This window comes from Mustelus asterias, chromosome 7 (genome assembly GCF_964213995.1).
Source record: "Mustelus asterias chromosome 7, sMusAst1.hap1.1, whole genome shotgun sequence".
Classification (NCBI taxonomy): Eukaryota; Metazoa; Chordata; class Chondrichthyes; order Carcharhiniformes; family Triakidae; genus Mustelus; species Mustelus asterias.
Genome location: NC_135807.1, coordinates 59258058 through 59277837, shown reverse-complemented (window position 1 = coordinate 59277837; position 19780 = coordinate 59258058). Strand labels below are relative to the sequence as shown.

General features: G+C 44.5%; 1 protein-coding gene across 1 annotated transcript in view; it reads left to right on the top strand.

Annotated features, from left to right (window-relative positions):
- Nucleotides 1–19780, top strand: part of klhl14 (kelch-like family member 14) — a 156079-nt gene that overhangs the window by 23659 nt on the left and 112640 nt on the right. Inside the window, exon 2 of the mRNA XM_078217064.1 lies at nt 6182–6303. Within this exon, the coding sequence (XP_078073190.1) occupies nt 6182–6303 (122 nt within the window). The remainder of the gene's footprint in view (nt 1–6181; nt 6304–19780) is intronic.

Here is a 19780-nt window from a genome sequence, read left to right as displayed (position 1 = left end):
AATGTTCTTGGCAGACAGGATTAAGGAGAATCCCAAGGCATTTTATTCATACGTTAGGAACAAAAGGGTTGTTAGGGAAAAAATCGGACCTCTCAGGGACAAAAGTGGGGACTTATGCTTGGAGCCCAAAGAGGTAGGGGAGATCCTAAACGAATACTTTGCGTCGGTATTCACAAAGGAGAGGGATGTGTTGACTGGGAGTGTCTCGGAGGGGAGTGTTGAACCGTTGGAGAAAATCTCCATTACAAAGGAGGAAGTGTTAGGTTTGTTAGAGAATATAAAGACTGACAAATCCCCAGGGCCTGATGGAATCTATCCAAGGCTGCTCAGGGAGACGAGAGGTGAAATCGTTGGGCCTCTGACGCAAATCTTTGTCTCATCACTGGACACAGGTGAGGTCCCAGAGGATTGGAGGATAGCCAATGTGGTCCCGTTATTTAAGAAGGGTAGAAAGGATAACCCGGGTAATTATAGGCCGGTGAGCTTGACGTCCGTGGTGGGGAAGTTGTTGGAGAAGATTCTTAGAGATAGGATGTATGCGCATTTAGAAAGGAATAAACTCATTAACGATAGTCAACATGGTTTTGTGAGAGGGAGGTCATGCCTCACTAACCTGGTGGTGTTTTTTGAAGAAGTGACCAAAATGGTTGACGAAGGAAGGGCCGTGGATGTTGTCTATATGGACTTTAGTAAAGCATTTGACAAAGTCCCTCATGGTAGGCTAGTGAAAAAGGTTGGATCCCATGGGATAAAGGGGGAGGTGGCTAGATGGGTGGAGAACTGGCTTGGTCATAGAAGACAGAGGGTGGTAGTGGAAGGGTCTTTTTCCGGCTGGAGGCCTGTGACTAGTGGTGTACCGCAGGGCTCTGTATTGGGACCTCTGCTGTTTGTGATTTATATAAATGATCTGGAAGAAGGAGTAACTGGGGTGATCAGTAAGTTTGCGGACGACACAAAACTGGCAGGACTTGCAGATAGTGAGGAACATTGTCAGAGGCTACAGAAGGATATAGATAGGCTGGAAATTTGGGCAAGGAAATGGCAGATGGAGTTCAATCCTGATAAATGCGAAGTGATGCATTTTGGTGGGAATAATGTAGGGAGGAGCTACACGATAAATGGAAGAACCATAAAGGGTGTAGAGACGCAGAGGGACCTGGGTGTGCAAGTCCACAGATCTTTGAAGGTGACGTCACAGGTGGAGAAGGTGGTGAAGAAGGCATATGGCATGCTTGCCTTTATAGGACGGGGCATAGAGTATAAAAGTTGGGGTCTGATGTTGCAGATGTATAGAACGTTGGTTCGGCCGCATTTGGAATACTGCGTCCAGTTCTGGTCGCCACACTACCAGAAGGATGTGGAGGCTTTGGAGAGAGTACAGAGGAGGTTTACCAGGATGTTGCCTGGTATGGAGGGGCTTGGTTATGAGGAGAGATTGGGGAAACTGGGGTTGTTCTCCTTGGAAAGACGGAGGATGAGGGGAGACTTAATAGAGGTGTATAAAATTATGAAAGGCATAGATAGGGTGAACGGTGGGAAGCTTTTCCCCGGGTCGGTGGTGACGTTCACGAGGGGTCATAGGTTCAAGGTGAAGGGGGGGAGGTTTAACACAGATATCAGAAGGACATATTTTACACAGAGGGTCGTGGGGGCCTGGAATGTGTTGCCGGGCAAGGTGGTGGAGGCGGACACACTGGGAACGTTTAAGACTTATCTAGACAGCTATATGAACGGAGTGGGAATGGAGGGATACAAAAGAGTGGTCTAGTTTGGACCAGGGAGCGGCGCGGGCTAATTGTTCCTGGTTTCTCGTTTCAAGGCTTCATTCTATGATCATCTTGCTGGTGCCAGTACAGAGTGAGACTGCGGATAGTTGGGAACCTGTCTCGGGGGCAGGGAATTCATATGGTGTTCGTGGAAGTGGAAATGACTAGGGTTGGGAAGCATTTTCCGATCGGGGCCATTGTGATCTCCTGGACTCGTTTCGATCGCCTCAGGGGGTCGGAGAGGAATTTCCCAGATTTCTTTTCCCCATATTGGCCCTGGGGTTTTTCACTCTGGGTTTTCGCCTCTCCCTGGAGATCACATGGTCTGGAATGGGGGGGTGGGGGTAAGTTAATAGGTTGTAATGAACAAAGCATCGTAGCTGTGAGGGACAGCTCGGTGGATAGGATATTGGTATGTAGATAGGCTGGAAAATTGGGCGGGGATCCTGGATTCAGGATTCAATCCTGGACCGGGGAGCGGCGCGGGCTTGGAGGGCCGAAGGGCCTGTTCCTGTGCTGTATTGTTCTTTGTTCTTTGTTCTATCCTCTGAGGTATTTGATATTTTTAAATGAAAAGCCATAGATCTTAAGGTGATGGGAGTCTCATCAGCTTGCAGGAGAGTCAATGAGAGCCTTGCGGTATGGTGGCACAGTGGTTAGCACCGCTGCCTCACAGCCATGATGTGGAGATGCCGGCATTGGACCGGGGTAAGCACAGTAAGAAGTCTCACAACTCCAGGTTAAAGTCCAACAGGTTTATTTGGCAGTACAAGCTTTTGGAGGTTCAGGCTCCTTCAGGTGAGTGAGGAGTTGTGTTCACAAATAGGGCATATACATGTGCACATTGTCTGTACCTTTAAGACTTGATTACCTGTAAAGACACGCATTCCAACCATTATCTTGTAAATTGAGTTTGTGTCTGTATACGCCCTGTTTGTGAACACAACTCCTCACTCACCTGAAGGAGCCTGAGATTTCGAAAGCTAGTGCTGTCAAATAAACCTGTTGGACTTTGGCCTGGTGTTGTGAGACTTCTTACTGTGCCTCACAGCGCCGGGATCTGGGTTCAATTCCCGGCTTGGATCACTGTTGGTGCGGAGTTTGCACATTCTCCCCATGTCTGCGTGGGTTTCCTCCGGGTGCTCCGGTTTCCTCCCACATTCCCTTGATGTCCAAGAGCACTCACATTTCACCTTGCAGAAACATTTCCAGGTGTTTTGCCAGGCAGAACATCACTGGTCCAAAAAGTACCTTCGCTCTTATGGCCCATAGCACGGAGTTACCAACCTTTGGCTGGTTAGGTGCATTGGCCATGCTAAATTCTCCCTCAGTGTATCCGAACAGGTGCCAGAGTGTGGCGACTGGGGGATTTTCACAGTAACTTCATTGCAGTGTTAATGTAAGCCTACTTGTAACTAATAAATAAACTTTCAAGCATTGCCTCCTTTGGGGAAGGTCCAGGCAATTAGTGCTAGTCGGACACTTAAGTGGCCAGTGGCGAGCCTTCCCCTGAATCAAGGACCCCAGAACAGGAAATCCTGCTCCTGCGAGCCGCCAGCTAATCAGAGGCCACAGCTCCTCAGTGTAGGCAGCATCAACAGGGGAGCAGTGCTGGACCGGAGGCCCCTGATCAACAAGGGACCCAGGCCACAGATCAGGGAGGATGGGCTAAGGGTTGTGGGAGAAGGGAGTTGGGTTATTGGAGGAAAGGACAGGGAGGTGGCCGCCACTTCCTGATGCCAGCCTCTTCACTTAGACACTCATCCGCTGACAACAAGGACCCCTTTACAGGAGCCCATAAGCAGATATAGCAAGAATTGCTTTTTGGGCTCCTCATGTGGCAACTGTCCTGGTTCAATACCAGTGGTGGCAAGATGCAACCCTTAAGTGGGCATTAATTGGCTAATTAAGGTCCTCAATTGGCAGTGTGATGAGAAAGCCTTCCATGAGCCTTCCCATCCTGGTCTTAATCGGAGCAGAGGCAGAAAAGGGGCTGGGGGTAGCCACCCGCCAACCTCCCACCTGATTAAATGCCTCCAAACTTGCCTCTTGGGAGGGCATTCAGTTTTGCCCAGCAAAGGCAATCTACTCTGCATGGTTCCCAGTTTATTGACTTTAATGGAAATAAAATTTAGGAGAGATGTAAAGAGGGTTGCCACTTATCCATTTGACACTAACACACATTCCCAGGATTTACAGTGTGGTCATTTAAAGGCAATGGAATTTGTGAATTTAAAAGAAATCTGAGCATTTATTGTTGTAAGTAGAATAATACCATGCGTACAATAGCAACTGAGATGAAAGAATATGTAACATTCACACTACAGCAGCCTATAAACTAAACTGATAGGTAGCAGTCTGCTGATATGTCACCTTGCTAAGATTCATTTGCCGCCTTGCGACATTTAGCATGAATTAAAGCCAGACTATTCCAAGGGTCTGAATATTTCTCAGTCACACTGCTGATAAATCCTAAGGGAAGGGAGCTAAAAGTGTGCAATTGACTCCAGTGCCTGAGTCTTACAATACAGCTTTCACTATATTTGCACCTTTTGGATGCCAAACTTGGTTACCAGGACTTTGACGAAGGGTCATCCTGACTCGAAACATTGGCTCTATTCTTTCTGCATAGATGCTGTCAGACCTGCTGAGATTTTCCAGCATTTTCTGTAATTTGGTTTTCAGCATTTGATCAAAGGTCAGGGCAAATAGTAAAATTGTGGCTATGAGGAGAGGTTGGAGAAACTTGGTTTGTTCTCACTGGAGCGACTGAGGTTGAGGGGAGACCTGATAGAAATCTACAAGATTATGAGAGGCATGGACAGAGTGGATAGTCAGAAGCTTTTTCCCAGGGTGGAAGAGTCAATTACTAGGGGGCATAGGTTTAAGGTGCGAGGGGCAAGTTTTAAAAGAGATGTACGAGGCAGATTTTTTACACAGAGAGTAGTGGGTGCCTGGAACTCGTTGCCGGGGGAGGTAGTGGAAGCGGATACAGTAGTGACTTTTAAGGGGCGTCTTGACAAGTACATGAATGAGATGGGAATAGAGGGATATGGTCCATTGCCTTTAAAGGGGGTTTTAGTTCAGTCAGGCAGCATGGTCGGTGGAGGCTTGGAGGGCCGAAGGGCCTGTTCCTGTGCTGTAATTTTCTTGGTTCTTTGTTCTTTGAGTAATGATATTGCGTTGCTGTTTATGAACATTTATTCAAAACCTTAAGATAAATGTTTCCATATCATAAGTAATTGAAAAAAATGATTTATTGTAAGAATTCGATTTTGATAACCCCTGATGGTTCAAAAGTTATTGACAGAGGGTTGCTGAAGAAAACAGGTAGGCCCAGGTCAATTGCTAGTCTGTGCTTAGATAACATACCTTCGGGGAATGGTATGATTATCATTGGAGAATTATGTGGGGAAATATCAGCCTAGGTTTACTATCTCTGACTCTCCAGTCACCTCTTCTAGAAATGTGTAGATGTCGGCATTGATTGAGAACAAGTTGGCTTCAGATATGATGCCCCACAATTGATTGAATTGCGATACTCATTGTCGATGTCCATAAATGAATAACAACTGCTTGGAGTGCTTGATAATGGCTGTGAAGCCATATGCTGGCATGAGAAGATGGGAAGGAAGAGAATTCACAAGGAAATAAAATGTTGGTCTCATGTTTATAGTTTAAACATTCCCGAACATGTAGACCATTCAAAACCATGTCTATTTCGAATCTGGATAGGTGATAATGCGAGAGCAGACTGAGACTTTAGTAGGGGGGTAATTATTTGACAAAATGCACTGACTTACCTTACATGAGACATGGCCATTATGCAAGGGCAGCACGGTGGCACAGCGGTTAGCACTGCTGCCTCACAGCGCCAGGGACCCGGGTTCAATTCCGGCATTGGGTCACTGTCTGTGTGGAGTTTGCACTTTCTCCCTGTGTCTGCGTGGGTTTCCTCCAGGTGCTCCTGTATCCTCCCACAGTCCAAAGATGTACCGGTTAGGTTGATTGGCCATGCTAAATTGTCCCTAGGGGGATTAGCAGGGTAAATGCGTGGGTTTACGGGAATAGGGCTGGGTGGGATTGTGGTCGGTACAGACTCGATGGGCTGAGTGGCCTCCTTCTGTACCGATGGTAGTCATGATGTGGGGATGCCGGTGTTGGACTGGGGTAAACACAGTAAGAGTTTTAACAACACCAGGTTAAAGTCCAACAGGTTTATTTGGCAGCAAATGCCATTAGCTTTCGGAGCTCTGCTCCGGGGAAGGAGCAGCGCTCCAAAAGCTAATGGCATTTGCTACCAAATAAACCTGTTGGACTTTAACCTGGTGTTGTTAAAACTCTTACTCCTTCTGTACTGCAGGGATTCTATGCAGAATAAAATAATTTCAATTTCCTTTGAATTTCCTTTCCAGGATTCGATCCAGTAAGAAACTCTTATTACTGGTTGGTGGATTGCCTCCAGGTCCAGATCGACTTCCAAGCAACTTAGTTCAGTATTACGATGAAGAAAAGAAGACGTGGAAAATTCTTACAAGTAGGTGTGACTCAGAAAACATCTCCATTAATTTCTGAGTGTGGTTGACAGGAATGGTACATCATTGTTGAGTAGAGGCTCTGATGTTGAAGTAAGGGATGATTGTGCTGTTAAAGGAATTGTCTCTCTGTCTTCCTCACTCATCCTGCCATCAAGTGACTTATCATACCATTGCATTTGTCGTGCTGAGTAACAAAATACCATCAAACCCCTTTTTTACAGCGAGTTGATGTTTTTCCAAACAAAACAATGTCGCTGTGAACCATTTGTTCTTTTCAGATTCAGATTTGTGCTTTTTAAACAATTGTCGCCCATGACTGATTGATCTTGTCTGAAATATAACACAGCGGGGGTCCTTAAAGGAGAAGGCAGCCCTGCTTAAATGATGGTAAACTTCAATCATTTGTCCTGAGACACAGTTTACTGCCAAGTGTTCTGAACAATGTGTTGCTATGCTAGAGAAAAGCAGCTAATAACAGTGTACTTGGTGGAAGTGGGGTGGGGGTGGGGTGGGGGGGTGGGGGGAGCGGGGGATGGTTGGCTGGTAGAACAGGACCACCTTCTCTTTTCTCTGTATCCCGACTAAAATTCCAGAATGGCACTCTAATTTCCTGAGGTCTGTAATTTTACTTCTTAACATGTAAAGGAATAAAGTATTCATGCATGTATTAAAAAGCAACAAAATGAAGGCTGAAGTTGAAAGCATAATATTTGTCAAAATTGAAAATGTACGTACTAAACGTTTACTTGTCGAAAACAAAATTTCTTGCTCTTTTTCAGGTTCTTTTTTATGCTCCAGTCACTTCTCCCTTGGGATTTGTATTTGCCCTTTGAATTTCTCTGCATTTTTTTTCATCAAACAGCCATTTTGAGAACTTATTATGTTACTGTTATCTTACAAAGGAGAGTAATTTGATAGATCTCATCAGGACCATTCAGTGGTACTCACGCGATCAAGGATAGATTATTTCCTGTCACGATAGGTGAACCTGTTAGGAGTAAAAGAGGTGAACTGGAGAGAAGGATCAAATTAAAATGAGGCCAAAAATACGCCAAGCATATACAGTAAATGAAAAGGGGGAGAAAAAAAAACAATTTTCTTCCAATTTTCTACCAATCTTCCTCAAAAGTGTTGACTCTTTAACATACCACAGATGCCAGAAGACCTCCAGCATCTCACCCAACTGGCGATTATTCCTATGATTGCCTAGATGGTGATTGTCAGTCGAACTTACTTCGGCTACTTAACAGCTAAGTGAACCTGTGCACAACCAATATCCATGCACTAATTTCTTAGCGCATGTAAAAATTATGTGTGTATTTATAATTTTAATTAACACTGCATCCATTTATGTGAGTAATATTTTTTATTTGTTAATAAAAATGAAATCTTATTCAGTGAAATGACAGCATTTGCTTTACAGCCAATCATGATGTGATTAGTATGGACTATAGTGCAAGTTGCACTGATTAACAGTGGACCTGGAGAGAGGTGGCAATCTGATAAGAATCCCTTCTTGCATTAATGCTTTGTTCTTTTCCTTTATTATCTCATTTTGTTTGAAAAACCAACATTTTGTTTAATTTTCCTGTTTTTAGCCTTTTGATTTTCTATTTAGGCCTGTCTCCCTATTTTACTTAGCAGATTTTCCCTTTTTTTTGCAAATTCATTTCTAGCTGAGAGAATAAAATGAAGGAATCAAAGGTGAGGTGAAAGTGAAAAGAAGATGTTGAGATTCAGCGGAACTCTGGGGCAACTTCATCAGAGGCAGTGGGGACTGGGTGATCCGGTAGAGGCATTGGGGATCGAGTGATCCGGTAGAGGCATTGGGGATCGGGTGATCCGGTAGAGGCATTGGGGGACTGGAGGATTCTAGTAGAGGGGTGAAGGGAGCAATTCAACCGAGGTACAAAGGGATTGGGGAGAGGAAGGTCATTCAATTGATAAACAACAGAATATTGGTAATAGCCTGTTCTGCAAATCAATTAGGCCATGGCTGATCAATGGCCTCAATGGATCTTTATCCCACATCCCTTCATACCTTGGTTAACAAAAATCTATCAATCTCAGATTTAACATTAACAGTTGATCTAGAATCAATTGTTATTTACAGAAGAGCGTTTCCAACTTCTGCCTCCCATTGTGTGAAGAGATTTTTCTGAATTTCATAACTGAAAGATCTGGCTCTAATTTTTAGACGAGAAGTAGTTTCCCTCTATCTACCCTTTCTGTTCCCCTTAGTATCTTGAAAACTTCAATCAAATCACCCCTCAACCAATAAATTCTAGGAAATACAATTTCACATTGTTTGTGCAATCTCTCAATTTAATTTAACCCTGGGAGCACAGGTACCATTCTTGTACATCAACGTTGCACTTCCTTCAAAGCCAATGTATCTTTTCTTAGATGCGGTGCCCAGAATGACTCAGGTGCTGTCTAAGCTTTGAATAGCTGCAGCATAATTTCTACTCCCTTGCATAGAATCATAGAATAGAATCATAGTGCAGAAGGAGGCCATTCAGCCCATTGAGTCTGCACTGACTCTCTGCTAGACCTAGAGATGATGAGTGAGCAAAATGGAAACTTAGAAAATCAGAATCATACCGGACAGAGGACATTTTAAACTGTCTATGGTAGCACAGTAGTTATGTTACTGGACTGCATGGACTTGTAATCCTAAAGTTTGAACAAATAATCCAGAGATATGTCAATTGGGGATTTTGAATTGAGTTAATTAAAATAATCTGGGGCTAAATTTTAGGCATACCCCATCTGGAAGAAATGTCAATAACAAACTGGCTGACATTAAACACGGCTGCCCTGTAACAATAACATGCTCTGGGTGGCCTTAAGGAGTTGAGATTGGGACTGATATATACCATATCCTATGAACTAATGAAAAAAATAGGATAAAATATTGGGTTGAAGGAATAAAAATGAATAAATAAAACAAATTAAGGCAGAAAAGCAACAACATTAGCAGAAAAATAGAATAACAAAAGCAACATAGTAAAAATTACAGAACAAATATTGCATGCAAAATACAAAGCCAATACATTTTTTTGCTCCAAGTCACTGATTCATTCATTCCATTCAGTTATAAGAAAATTGCATGTTCTAAAGTAACTCCAGCAAAGAGTTAGAGGATGTGGATAGAATTTGCCACTACTTGATACAACCTCAGTTGAAATACCTGTTTCAGTCCCTTGTAGGAAATAAATTAAGCTCTGACTAGAAGGAAGCATCTAGTGGTATATGAAACCTTCTTGTTTTCATAGTTTTGTCCATTTTAACCAGCTTTCTAGTTTTGGTTAAAAAAGGTGCATTTATAAAGCATGTTCTTACTGTCCCAAAGGAATGTGAATTTTTCACACAAAACTAGAAAGACATACCTTAGAATCATAGAATCCCTACAGTGCAGGAGGAGGCCATTCGACCCATCAAGCCTGCACTGACAATAATCCCACACAGGCTCTATCCCCATAACCCATGCATTTACCCTGCTAGTCCCCCCGACAGTCAAGGGCAATTTAGTCTGACTAATCAACCTAACCCACAGCTTTTTGGACTGTGGAAAGAAACCAGAGCACCTGGAGGGAAGCCATGCAGACATGGAGAGAACGTGCAAATTCCACACAGATAGTGACCTGAAGTCGGAATTGAACCCGAGTCCCTGGTGCTCTGAGGCTGCAGTGCTAACCATTGTGCCACCATGCCGCCTTGAGAAAATAAGCCAACTCTCTGTTTCAAATAAATATATCTGCCGGATACTTTGACAATTCTGGTCAATAAGTTTAAAATGCGCTTGCAAGCAAAATGCACCATTTTAAGATAAAAATAAACTTTTCGCCTTGGGGGCACATGTGTTAAATTGTATAGGAGCTAAACTGGTTGCAATCAGCAGTGGCTGAAACAGATAGTAGCACAGATCTTCACAGGGCTCAACAAATTGAAAAGGAGAACTGATGCACTATCAATCGAGCCAAGACTAGTTGTGAGCAGGACAAACAGGCTTTTATTGGCAAGAACTTGGAGCCATCCCTGTCGGTGATCTGGTCTGAACAGAGAGCAAGGGGGGAGGAGCCACCGCCTTTATACCCAGACCAGGGGGAGGAGACTTGGGCGGAACCGACAGGGATGTGTCTCATATACAGGTAAAAATAGCAGATAACAGTGGTTTACCACAAGAACCAAGTTAAACAATTAGGTAGTTGGGGAACAGATTGCATACTGTACTTGTTTCTCTAGAGTTTGCAGTTTCTGCACGATTGTATCATGTTTAAGTGCAATTCCCCTGATATCTGCATGACAAATGCAAAAGATGGAGGAATTTTAAATGCAAATTACATTCAGTACATTTCCGGAATCTGATGCAGTAGTTTTAAAAACATTGTGGCAGAAGCAGACTCCACACACAAAATGGACAATGATTCAAAGGTGATTGAATCACCATTGGAAGTCTCTGCTTGTTCTGCACATTTGCAGGATTTTGATGAGACTCCAAAACATAGAGTGGAATTTTCTGCTTTTTTTTACCAAGTGTTGGCTCAGGTGAGAAAAGCAGTGTGCCGCATGTTGGCCGCATTGCTGGCTTTTCCCACCATATTTTCCAACACTTAGAGGAAAGACATGCTGGAGACAGGTTCCATGCTGTCACAGTGGCCCTGCCCCGCATGGCATTGTCTGCTTTCCAGAGATCAGGGCACCCCTTCTAACAGCACTAAAAATAAAAGCCATGATCTCCCCGCCATGGACACATGGAGTTACCCCTCATCACAGACCTGTGGAACCCCCCCTCGGATACAGGGAACCCCCTTCCCCCAATAAACCTCCCCGCAGGAAGCCCCCCGGCACTGCTTCATAGCACTGCTCCCCTAGTGCCAGGGGCAGTGCCAGGGCACTGCTACGGCATGTGGCTGTACTTATCCGTGCTTCTCCCGGTAAGGCCATAGATCCTAAAATCGATGAGGAGTTGTGGAACAGATTGGGAAGAGTTAGCTATGAAAGTAGTTAAGATTGTTTGAAACTGTCTAAAGTAATGATACTGCGTAAAGCCATTGTCCTTTTAGTTTATTTTATTGTTTTTTCTTTCTAAATCTTAATAAACATTTAGCTTATTAAAATCATCACAAAGAGTCGGGGACATCACTGTCAAGGAAAGAGGCTGAGCCAATGATGACTACTTCCTCACTTAGTTAGTAACAATATTACTCTAAAACACTCTCAAACAGAGATAACAATAAGCTAAAAATGAAATAGAAAAGAAAGGAGCAGCTGCAATGAACTGGAAATTTGAATTGATACTAATAAACACCACCAAACAATACCGAATTAATCTGGTCATCAGCAACAACAGCCTGTGAAATACAGGGCTAGATTTAGTGGTGGCAGCAGGAGTTTGTTGCTGCTGCCAGGTTTCTGTCCCTATTAAGGATGGCAGTATAATCCCAAGAGCTGCTGTCCAGTCAGAGGCCAGCAGCCTCAGCAATGTGGCTGGGAACAGTCTGAGGCTGCAGCTGGAGGAGGACCATGCATCGATCAAAGTGCACCATCAAAGTCAGGGAAATGGGGTCTGGGGGCACAAGGACCGGTCAGCAAGTCCCTGATCAGAGGCTTGGGTAAGTGGTGGTGATGCCGCTGACGCGGAGGCAGCCATTGGCATCATGGGACCCCCAACCCGTAGACCAATGAATGTCTGAAAAAGAGGCCCTCACTTCATCACTGGAACCTGCCAAGAGGCCACCAAGCATTAATCTGGACTCCTCCTGTAGTGGAGGCCCTCCCACTGCTGGTTAAATGCCAGTGGAGGTAGGAAGAGGCTTCTAATTGACCAGCGGTCTGTCTGCTACCTCCCTGCTGCTGGCAAGGTAGCATATGACATTGGGAAGACATGAGGACATGCCACCTGCTGCCTTCCTGCAGACTAGAGCTTTTCACCATCCAGCCTGTCCCCAAAGGGCTGATGAAATCTGCACAACTCTTGTGTAGATGAATTGTTACTTTAACGATCGGCAACACCGCAGGTTAGTAAATGCGAGCCTGCTAGCAACATTAGCAAACACGCATTTAACACATTGAAAATAAACAGGTTAGTTGTGTCTGCTTTAAAATCATGGCTGAAGGCACAATTTGAATACCTTAAACACTGATACGCTCAGAACAGCAATTTCCAGGCTGTCCTGCAGTAATCTAAGTGACTGTTAATGTGGCACAAACTGTACAGCAAGATCCATATCGAGATTGCCACAGTAAAAGTAGGTGGATTGTTCCATCTGGCCCATAACATTTTAAACTAATCTGTGTGTTGCAGTGGTACCTTTGCAGACACAATTATTTATCAATAGTGTGTCTGACTTTGATAGTATTACTCACTTAAAATATCTAAACACAGCACTTGAGTATGTATGGGATAATTTGAGAAGACTGTACTGTTGACATGGAGTGTTGGCCATCAGCAGCGCAAATCAGAAATTTGGGCATCAGCTTGGAAAATTATGAGTAACGTGTCTGAAATTCCGATATCTGCTACTGTGGGAAAGATTCCCTGCTGGCAGCACGGTTCAGTTAAATAACGTCTGTAATGTGAGCTTAAGCATCAAAATAAGAAAAGGGCAGTGAGATATGAGGCAACTCAGGGTGAGAGAGGACATGCCTTGGATCTCCACCCAGCGCCAGTTCATGTCAAAGCATCAAGATTTGGTGGCATTCATGAAACTTAGACTTGTTCCAATGATGTGTGTTTATGTCACTTACAAGCATGGCAATGATATTGTCATGACACAGATAATAGTAACAGAAGCTAAAGTTTCAATCGCTAAATTCTGGAGGTATCAATGCCTCTTAATAGATTTCTGCCATTTTGCACACATTCTAACTCGAAATGTACTTTACAAATATCCTGAGCCCTGTAATATGATGATATGACAATATTTACATAAATCATATGGAAAATGCTTGTCAAATATAGGAGGACATTATAAGGGTACTCAGCAAAGGACTTTGCTTCATACCCTTACATCCTCACCGAAAAGAATTTCGGGCTCAACATGATGCTGAACTCTTCTTCCGTCACCCTCATCTCCATGCTCACTTCTTTGGGCAGGGTCCTCCCCCCATTCAGCAGATCCTTTCACCCACCTCTAACATTCCCCCTCCACCTGGACCCCTCCCTCTGGCCTCTTACCTGCTCTTGATCTTTTCATTGAGAACTGTCAGCGTGACATCGGCCGTCTGTATTTCTCCGCTCCTCTCAACCACTCTAACTTGTCTCCTTACAAACTGCTTCGGACCAACCCTGACCTTGTCATCAAACCTGCCGACAAGGGCGGTGCTGTTGTTGTCTGGCGTACGGACCTCTACATCACAGAGACTGAGCGCCAACTCTCGGATGCTTCCTCCTACCTTCCCTTGGACCACGACCCAACCACCAAACATCAAATCACTGTTTCCAGAACTGTCAATGACCTCATCTCCTCCAGAAATGTTCCCTTCCACAGCCTCCAACCTCATATCTCCCAACCCTGGACAGGCCGCTTCTACTGCCTTCCAAAATCCACAAACAGGACTGTTCTGGAAGGCCCATCGTGTCAGCCTGTTCCTGTCCCACTGAACTCATTTCCTCCTATCTTGACTCCATTCTCTCTCCTCTTGTCCACTCCCTTCCCACCTACATCCGTGATTCCTCCGATGCCCTATGCCATATCAACAACCTCCAGTTCCCGGCCCAAACCACCTCCTCTTCACCATGGATGTCCAATCCCTCTCCACCTCCATCCCCCACCAGGATAACCTCAAAGCTCTTCGTTTCTTCCTCGAACAGAGGTCTGAACAATCCCATTCCACCATCACTCTCCTCCATCTGGCTGAACTGGTTCTCTCACTCAACAATTTCTCCTTTAACTCATCTCACTTCCTCCAAATAAAAGGCGTGGCTATGGGCATTTGCATGGGTCCCAGGTATGCTTGTCTCTTTATGAGTAATGTGGAGCATTCCCTGTTCCAGTCCTACGGAGCCCCCTCCCACAACTCCTTTATCGGTATATCAATGGTTATTTTGGTGCCACTTCATGCTCTCGTCTGGACCTGAAAAATTTATCAATTTTGCTTCCAATTTCCACTCCTCTATCACCTTCACATGGTCCATCCCTGACACTTCCCTTCCTTGACCTCTCTGTCACCATTTTTGCTGATAAACTGTCCACCAGTATCCATTACTAGCCCAACAACTCCCACAACTACCTTGACTACAGCTTTTCATACCCCACATCCTGTAAGGACTCCATCCCATTCTCTCAGTTCCTTCGCCCCTGCCACATCTGTTCTGATGATGCCACTTTCCAAAATAGCGCTGCTAATATGTCTTCCTTCTTCCTCAATCGTGCTTTTCCATCCACTGTGGTTGACAGGGCTCTCATCCGCATCCAACCCACCCCTCGGGCCACTGCTCTCACAGCCTCCTCTCCCTCCCAGAACCAGGATAGGGTCCCCCTTTTCCTCACTTTTCACCCTACCAGTCTCCGCATTCAAAGGATCATCCTCCACCATTTCCACCAAATCCAGCATGATGTGACTACTCAACACATCTTCCCCTCAGCCTCCTTTCAACATTCCGCAGGGGCCGTTCTGTCTGGGACACCCTGGTCCACTCCTCCATCACATCCAACACCTCACCCCATGCAATCGTAGAAGGTGTAACACCTGTCCCTTTACCCCTCCATGCTCTTAAGTCTCTGCAAGTTTTTTAAAACTTTCATCCATCTCCATTGCTTGGTTCCTAAATTCTGCACATTAGAAAATATATTTTAAATACATCAAGATATGCTAGAAATACCTCTGCTTACCTTTTGTGCTAAGTTACCTTAACTATTATAATGTCCTTAACAACAAAAACAGAAAATGCTGGAAAATCTCAGCAGGTCTGACAGTATCTGTGGGGAGAGAATAGAGCCAACGTTTCGAGTCTGGATGACCCTTCATCAGAGCTAAGAGCAAACAGAATCAGCAGAGATTTATACTATGAGGGTGGTGGTGGGGGAGGCGGGGGTGGTGGGTGGAATGGGACAAAGGGAATGTAAAGGAGGATACAGAAGGCTGAGAAAGGTACTAAAAGTGTTCATTAAGAGACCGGAATGTGTGAATGGCAAGACAGAGGTATAGGTGGTTAAGGGAATGCCTTAGCCACCTCAGGTCCTAAAGACCCCTTTCAGGTGAAGCAGCGCTTCTCATGCGCCTCCTTCAATCTGGTCTATTGCATTTCGCTGATCCTAATGTGGTCTACTCTACATCGGAGAGACCAAACGCAGACGGAACACCTTCGGTCTGTCCACAAGCAAGACCCTGACCTTCCTGTCACTCACCACTTTAACACACCACCCTGCTGTCCTGTCCACATGTCTGTCCTTGGCCTGTTGCAATGTTCCAGCGAACCCCAACACAAACTGGAGGAATAGCACCTCATCTTCCGATTGGACACTTTATAGCCTTCTGAACTGAACATTGAGTTCAACAACATCAGAGCATGAACTCTCTCCTCCACCTTCACCCCATTCCCATTTACTTTATTTCATTTCGTTCATCTCATGCATCCATTTTACCATCCTTCTTTCTCATTTCCATTTTTCTACTTCTCCATTCCTGCTCTCCTTCTTGCACCGTACCCCCCCACCCCCACACTCCCCACCCCCCGCCAGCTTCAGGACAACTGCCATAATCCCCAAGCATTCCCTTAACCACCTATACCTCTGTCCTGCCATTCACACATTCTGGTCTCTCAATGAACACTTTTAGTACCTTTCTCAGCCTTCTGTATCCTCCTTTACATTCCCCTTGTCCCATTCCACCCACCACCCCCGCTTCCCCCACCACCACCCTCATAGTGTAAATCTCTGCTGATTCTCTTTGCTCTTAGCTCTGATGAAGGGTCATCCAGACTCGAAACGTTGGCTCTATTCTCTCCCCACAGATGCTGTCAGACCTGCTGAGATTTTCCAGCATTTTCTGTTTTTGTTGTTAAGGACATTATAATAGTTAAGGTAACTTAGCACAAAAGGTAAGCAGAGGTATTTCTAGCATATCTTGATGTATTTAAAATATATTTTCTAATCTGCAGAATTTAGGAACCAAGCAATGGAGATGGATGAAAGTTTTTTAAAAAACTTGCAGAGACTTAAGATCCATAGAGCCATAGAAATGTTACGGTGCAGAAAGAGGCCATTCAGCCCATTGTGTTTGTGCTGGTCAAAAAAGAGAAAAAGTAAACTAGATGCTCATTTTAATCCCGTTTTCCAGCGCCTGGTCCTTGGCCTTGCAGGTTGCAACATTGTAGATGAAGGTCCTTTTAAATTAGTTGGGCATTTCACTCTCAACTATCAACTTCCGCATGGAATTCCACCACCCCACTGTAAGTTGACCCTGAGCTAGGGGAAAATATTTCTGTCTCCTCTCTCTAAGCCCCTCATATTTTTGTACGCGTCAATTAGGTCACCCCTCAGCCTCCTCTGTTCTAAGAAAAACAACTCTCGCCTATCCAACCACTCCTCATAACTCCAATTTTAAAACCCTGGCAACAGTCTTGTAGATCTCCTCTGCTCTGTCTCCAGAGCAATTATGTCCTTCCTGTAACGTGGTGAAGCGAACTGTACACAAAATTTCAGCAGTGGCCTAACCATTGTTTTATACAGTTTCATCATTACATCACTGCTTTTGTACTCAATGCCTCGCTCAGCACTGGGAAACATTCTGTGTGCTTTCTTTTACCACCTTGTCCACCTGTTCATAAGCTTAAATAAAACAGAAATGCTGGAAATACTCAACAAATCAGCCCTTAAGCTTCTTGATTTTGAGTTAATTGATAAAACCCTACTGAATACAAACTCTTGCAGTTGGTTTTGTTGGTATTTGACATGTCCGGAAGCATATTACTGTCCTGAAGAGTTTCAAACTTCTGCACTACTGAGAAATCTACAAGGAAAGAGTTTCTGTTCATCTGTACAGACACATTTCACTTTCCTAGGTTCATAAAGTTTTGGTGTAAGTTGGCAAGAGTCCTGATTAAGGGATGCCCAGTAGTGCCCAGGACTCCTGCTGGAGTTTAACTCGGGAAAACAGCTCATTTTACTAGAAGAGAACACCAATAAGCTTCCCACCATTCATTAGGGCATTGGCTTCCACAGTATCTGGAGCCAATGAGTTATCTAACCATCTGTGACAGGTCTGATGCCTCTAAGAACCACTAATGAACCAAAATTACATAGAATTACATTACATAGAACTTTACAGCACAGAAATAGGCCATTTAGCCCAGCAGATCTAGGTTGCTGTTAATACTCCACACAAGCCTCAAATCAGTTTACATCATCTCACTATAACAACAACAAATATTCATATGGCTCCGTTAATGTAATGAAATATCCCAAAGTGCTGCACAGGCGCATTATAAAACAAAGTATAACACTAAGCCACATAAGGAGATATTAGCTGTCTAAAAGCTTGGCCAAAGAGGTATGATTTAATAAGTATTGTAATGGAGGAAAGTGAGGTAGAGAGGCAGATAAGTTTAGTTGGGGTGTGTAGGGGGAGGAGGTGATGGGCCGGGGTGGAGGGGGGGGGGGGGGCGGTGGGTGTGGTGGTGAGGGGAGGTGAGTGGGGTAGTACCAGAGTCTGGGGCCCTCAGTAACTGAAAGCACAGCCACCAACGGTGAAACATTATACCAACACATAATTCTATTCCTCCTGTAACCCATTTTTCCCATGAATGCATCCTTGCTATTCACCAAGCTGGTCAATTATTAATGGGTTAACTATGCCTCAATGATAGCATTCTCACCTTTGAATCTGAAGGTTGTGGATTCAAGCCTCACTCCAGGAAATTGAGTATGGAATGTCGGCTCACGCTTTAGAGCAGCTTTTCAGGAGCACGGAACTGCCTGAGGTGCCACCTTTCAGAGACATGCCCTCTTTGCATTCTTAGTTGGATGTAAAAGAAACCCATCTGAGGAAGAGCACGGGAGCTCTCCCTGATATCCTGACCAATATTTATTCATCAACGAAAATCACTAAAACAGATAATCTGGTCATTATCACATTGGTATTTGTGGGACATTATAATGCCTCACCTCTATGTACATTGTCATCATCTCTTGGACAAAGGCTGCATCACTGAGAAATGGTGGTTTTACGTGTTGGGGATTCAGAGAGCAGCACCATATATGATCGTGTCGCTGAAACCCATTGTGGAAACCAAATTCTGGACAGATGCGTGAAAGATCTAGGACTACAAGTTATGCATTCTGGCAGTCATCGTCTCAAAGTCTGAAGGTTTCCTTCTCAGCCTTGACTTCTTGAATTCTCCACATTGGTTCTCTACAGCATCATGGGTGGGATAAGAAGGCATAAATCTACCCCAGCTAGAGCAGTGGACCGGGGCAGTTTTGACAGCACGGGCTGCTGTCAGTCAGGAAAGGGGAGGTACCTGCTTCGGGGGCGGTAGGGGTGGTCGATAATCTGTCCCCCCGCATTTCATTATCAGGAATTTTGACAAAGATACAGGTGGCTGAGAGGCTGATTCTCATTCACAATGTTCAGCACCACTCGCAACTCCTCAGATACTGAAGCAGCTTGTGTCCATTTATAACAACTCTCGAACAACATAGAGACTTGAACTGATAAATGGCAAGAGACATTCAGGCCACACAAGTGCCAGCCAACGACCAACAAGAGAGACCCTAACCATTGCCTCTTGGCATTTAATGGTGTTATCATCACTTTTTAAGAAGTTTAGATAAGGTAGATGAGACTGTCCAAGACCAACTCAAACTATGCCTTTCTGCATTACTGATGAAGATATTAAAAATAATGGCAGCAACGGACAAGCATGCATTACTCCTCTTGTTGAAATTGAAGTTTGTATCACAGACAAAATTCAAGATCTGCCATGCAATCCTATAGAATGATAGAATCATAGAATCCCTACAGTGCAGAAGGAGGCCATTTGGCCCATCGAGTCTGCACCGAGCACAATCCCACCCAGGCACTATTTCCATAAACCCACATATTTACCCTGCTTATCCCCCTGACACTAGGGTTCATTTAGCATGGACAATCAACCTAACCCGCATATCTTTGGACTGTGGGAGGAAGCCGGAGCACCCGGAGGAAACACACGCAGACACAGGGAGAATGTGCAAACTCCACACAGACCGTGACCCGAGGCTGGAAGTGAACTGGGTCCCTGGCACTGTAAGGCAGCGGTGCTAACCACTGTGCCACCATGCCATCCAGAAGCCCCCAGGAAGCTCCCAGTTTCTTTTTAATGACTGAATGAAGGACTAAGTCGAAAGGCTTATCAAAATTAATGCAAGTGACAAAAGTGAACTTGTACAGCATCTTGGAACATCTTCCACATTAGTGGAACGAGTCCAAGTTGTGCGTTAGTGTGTAAGTTGTATGATAAGCAGCAACAAAATACCAAAATGAAGA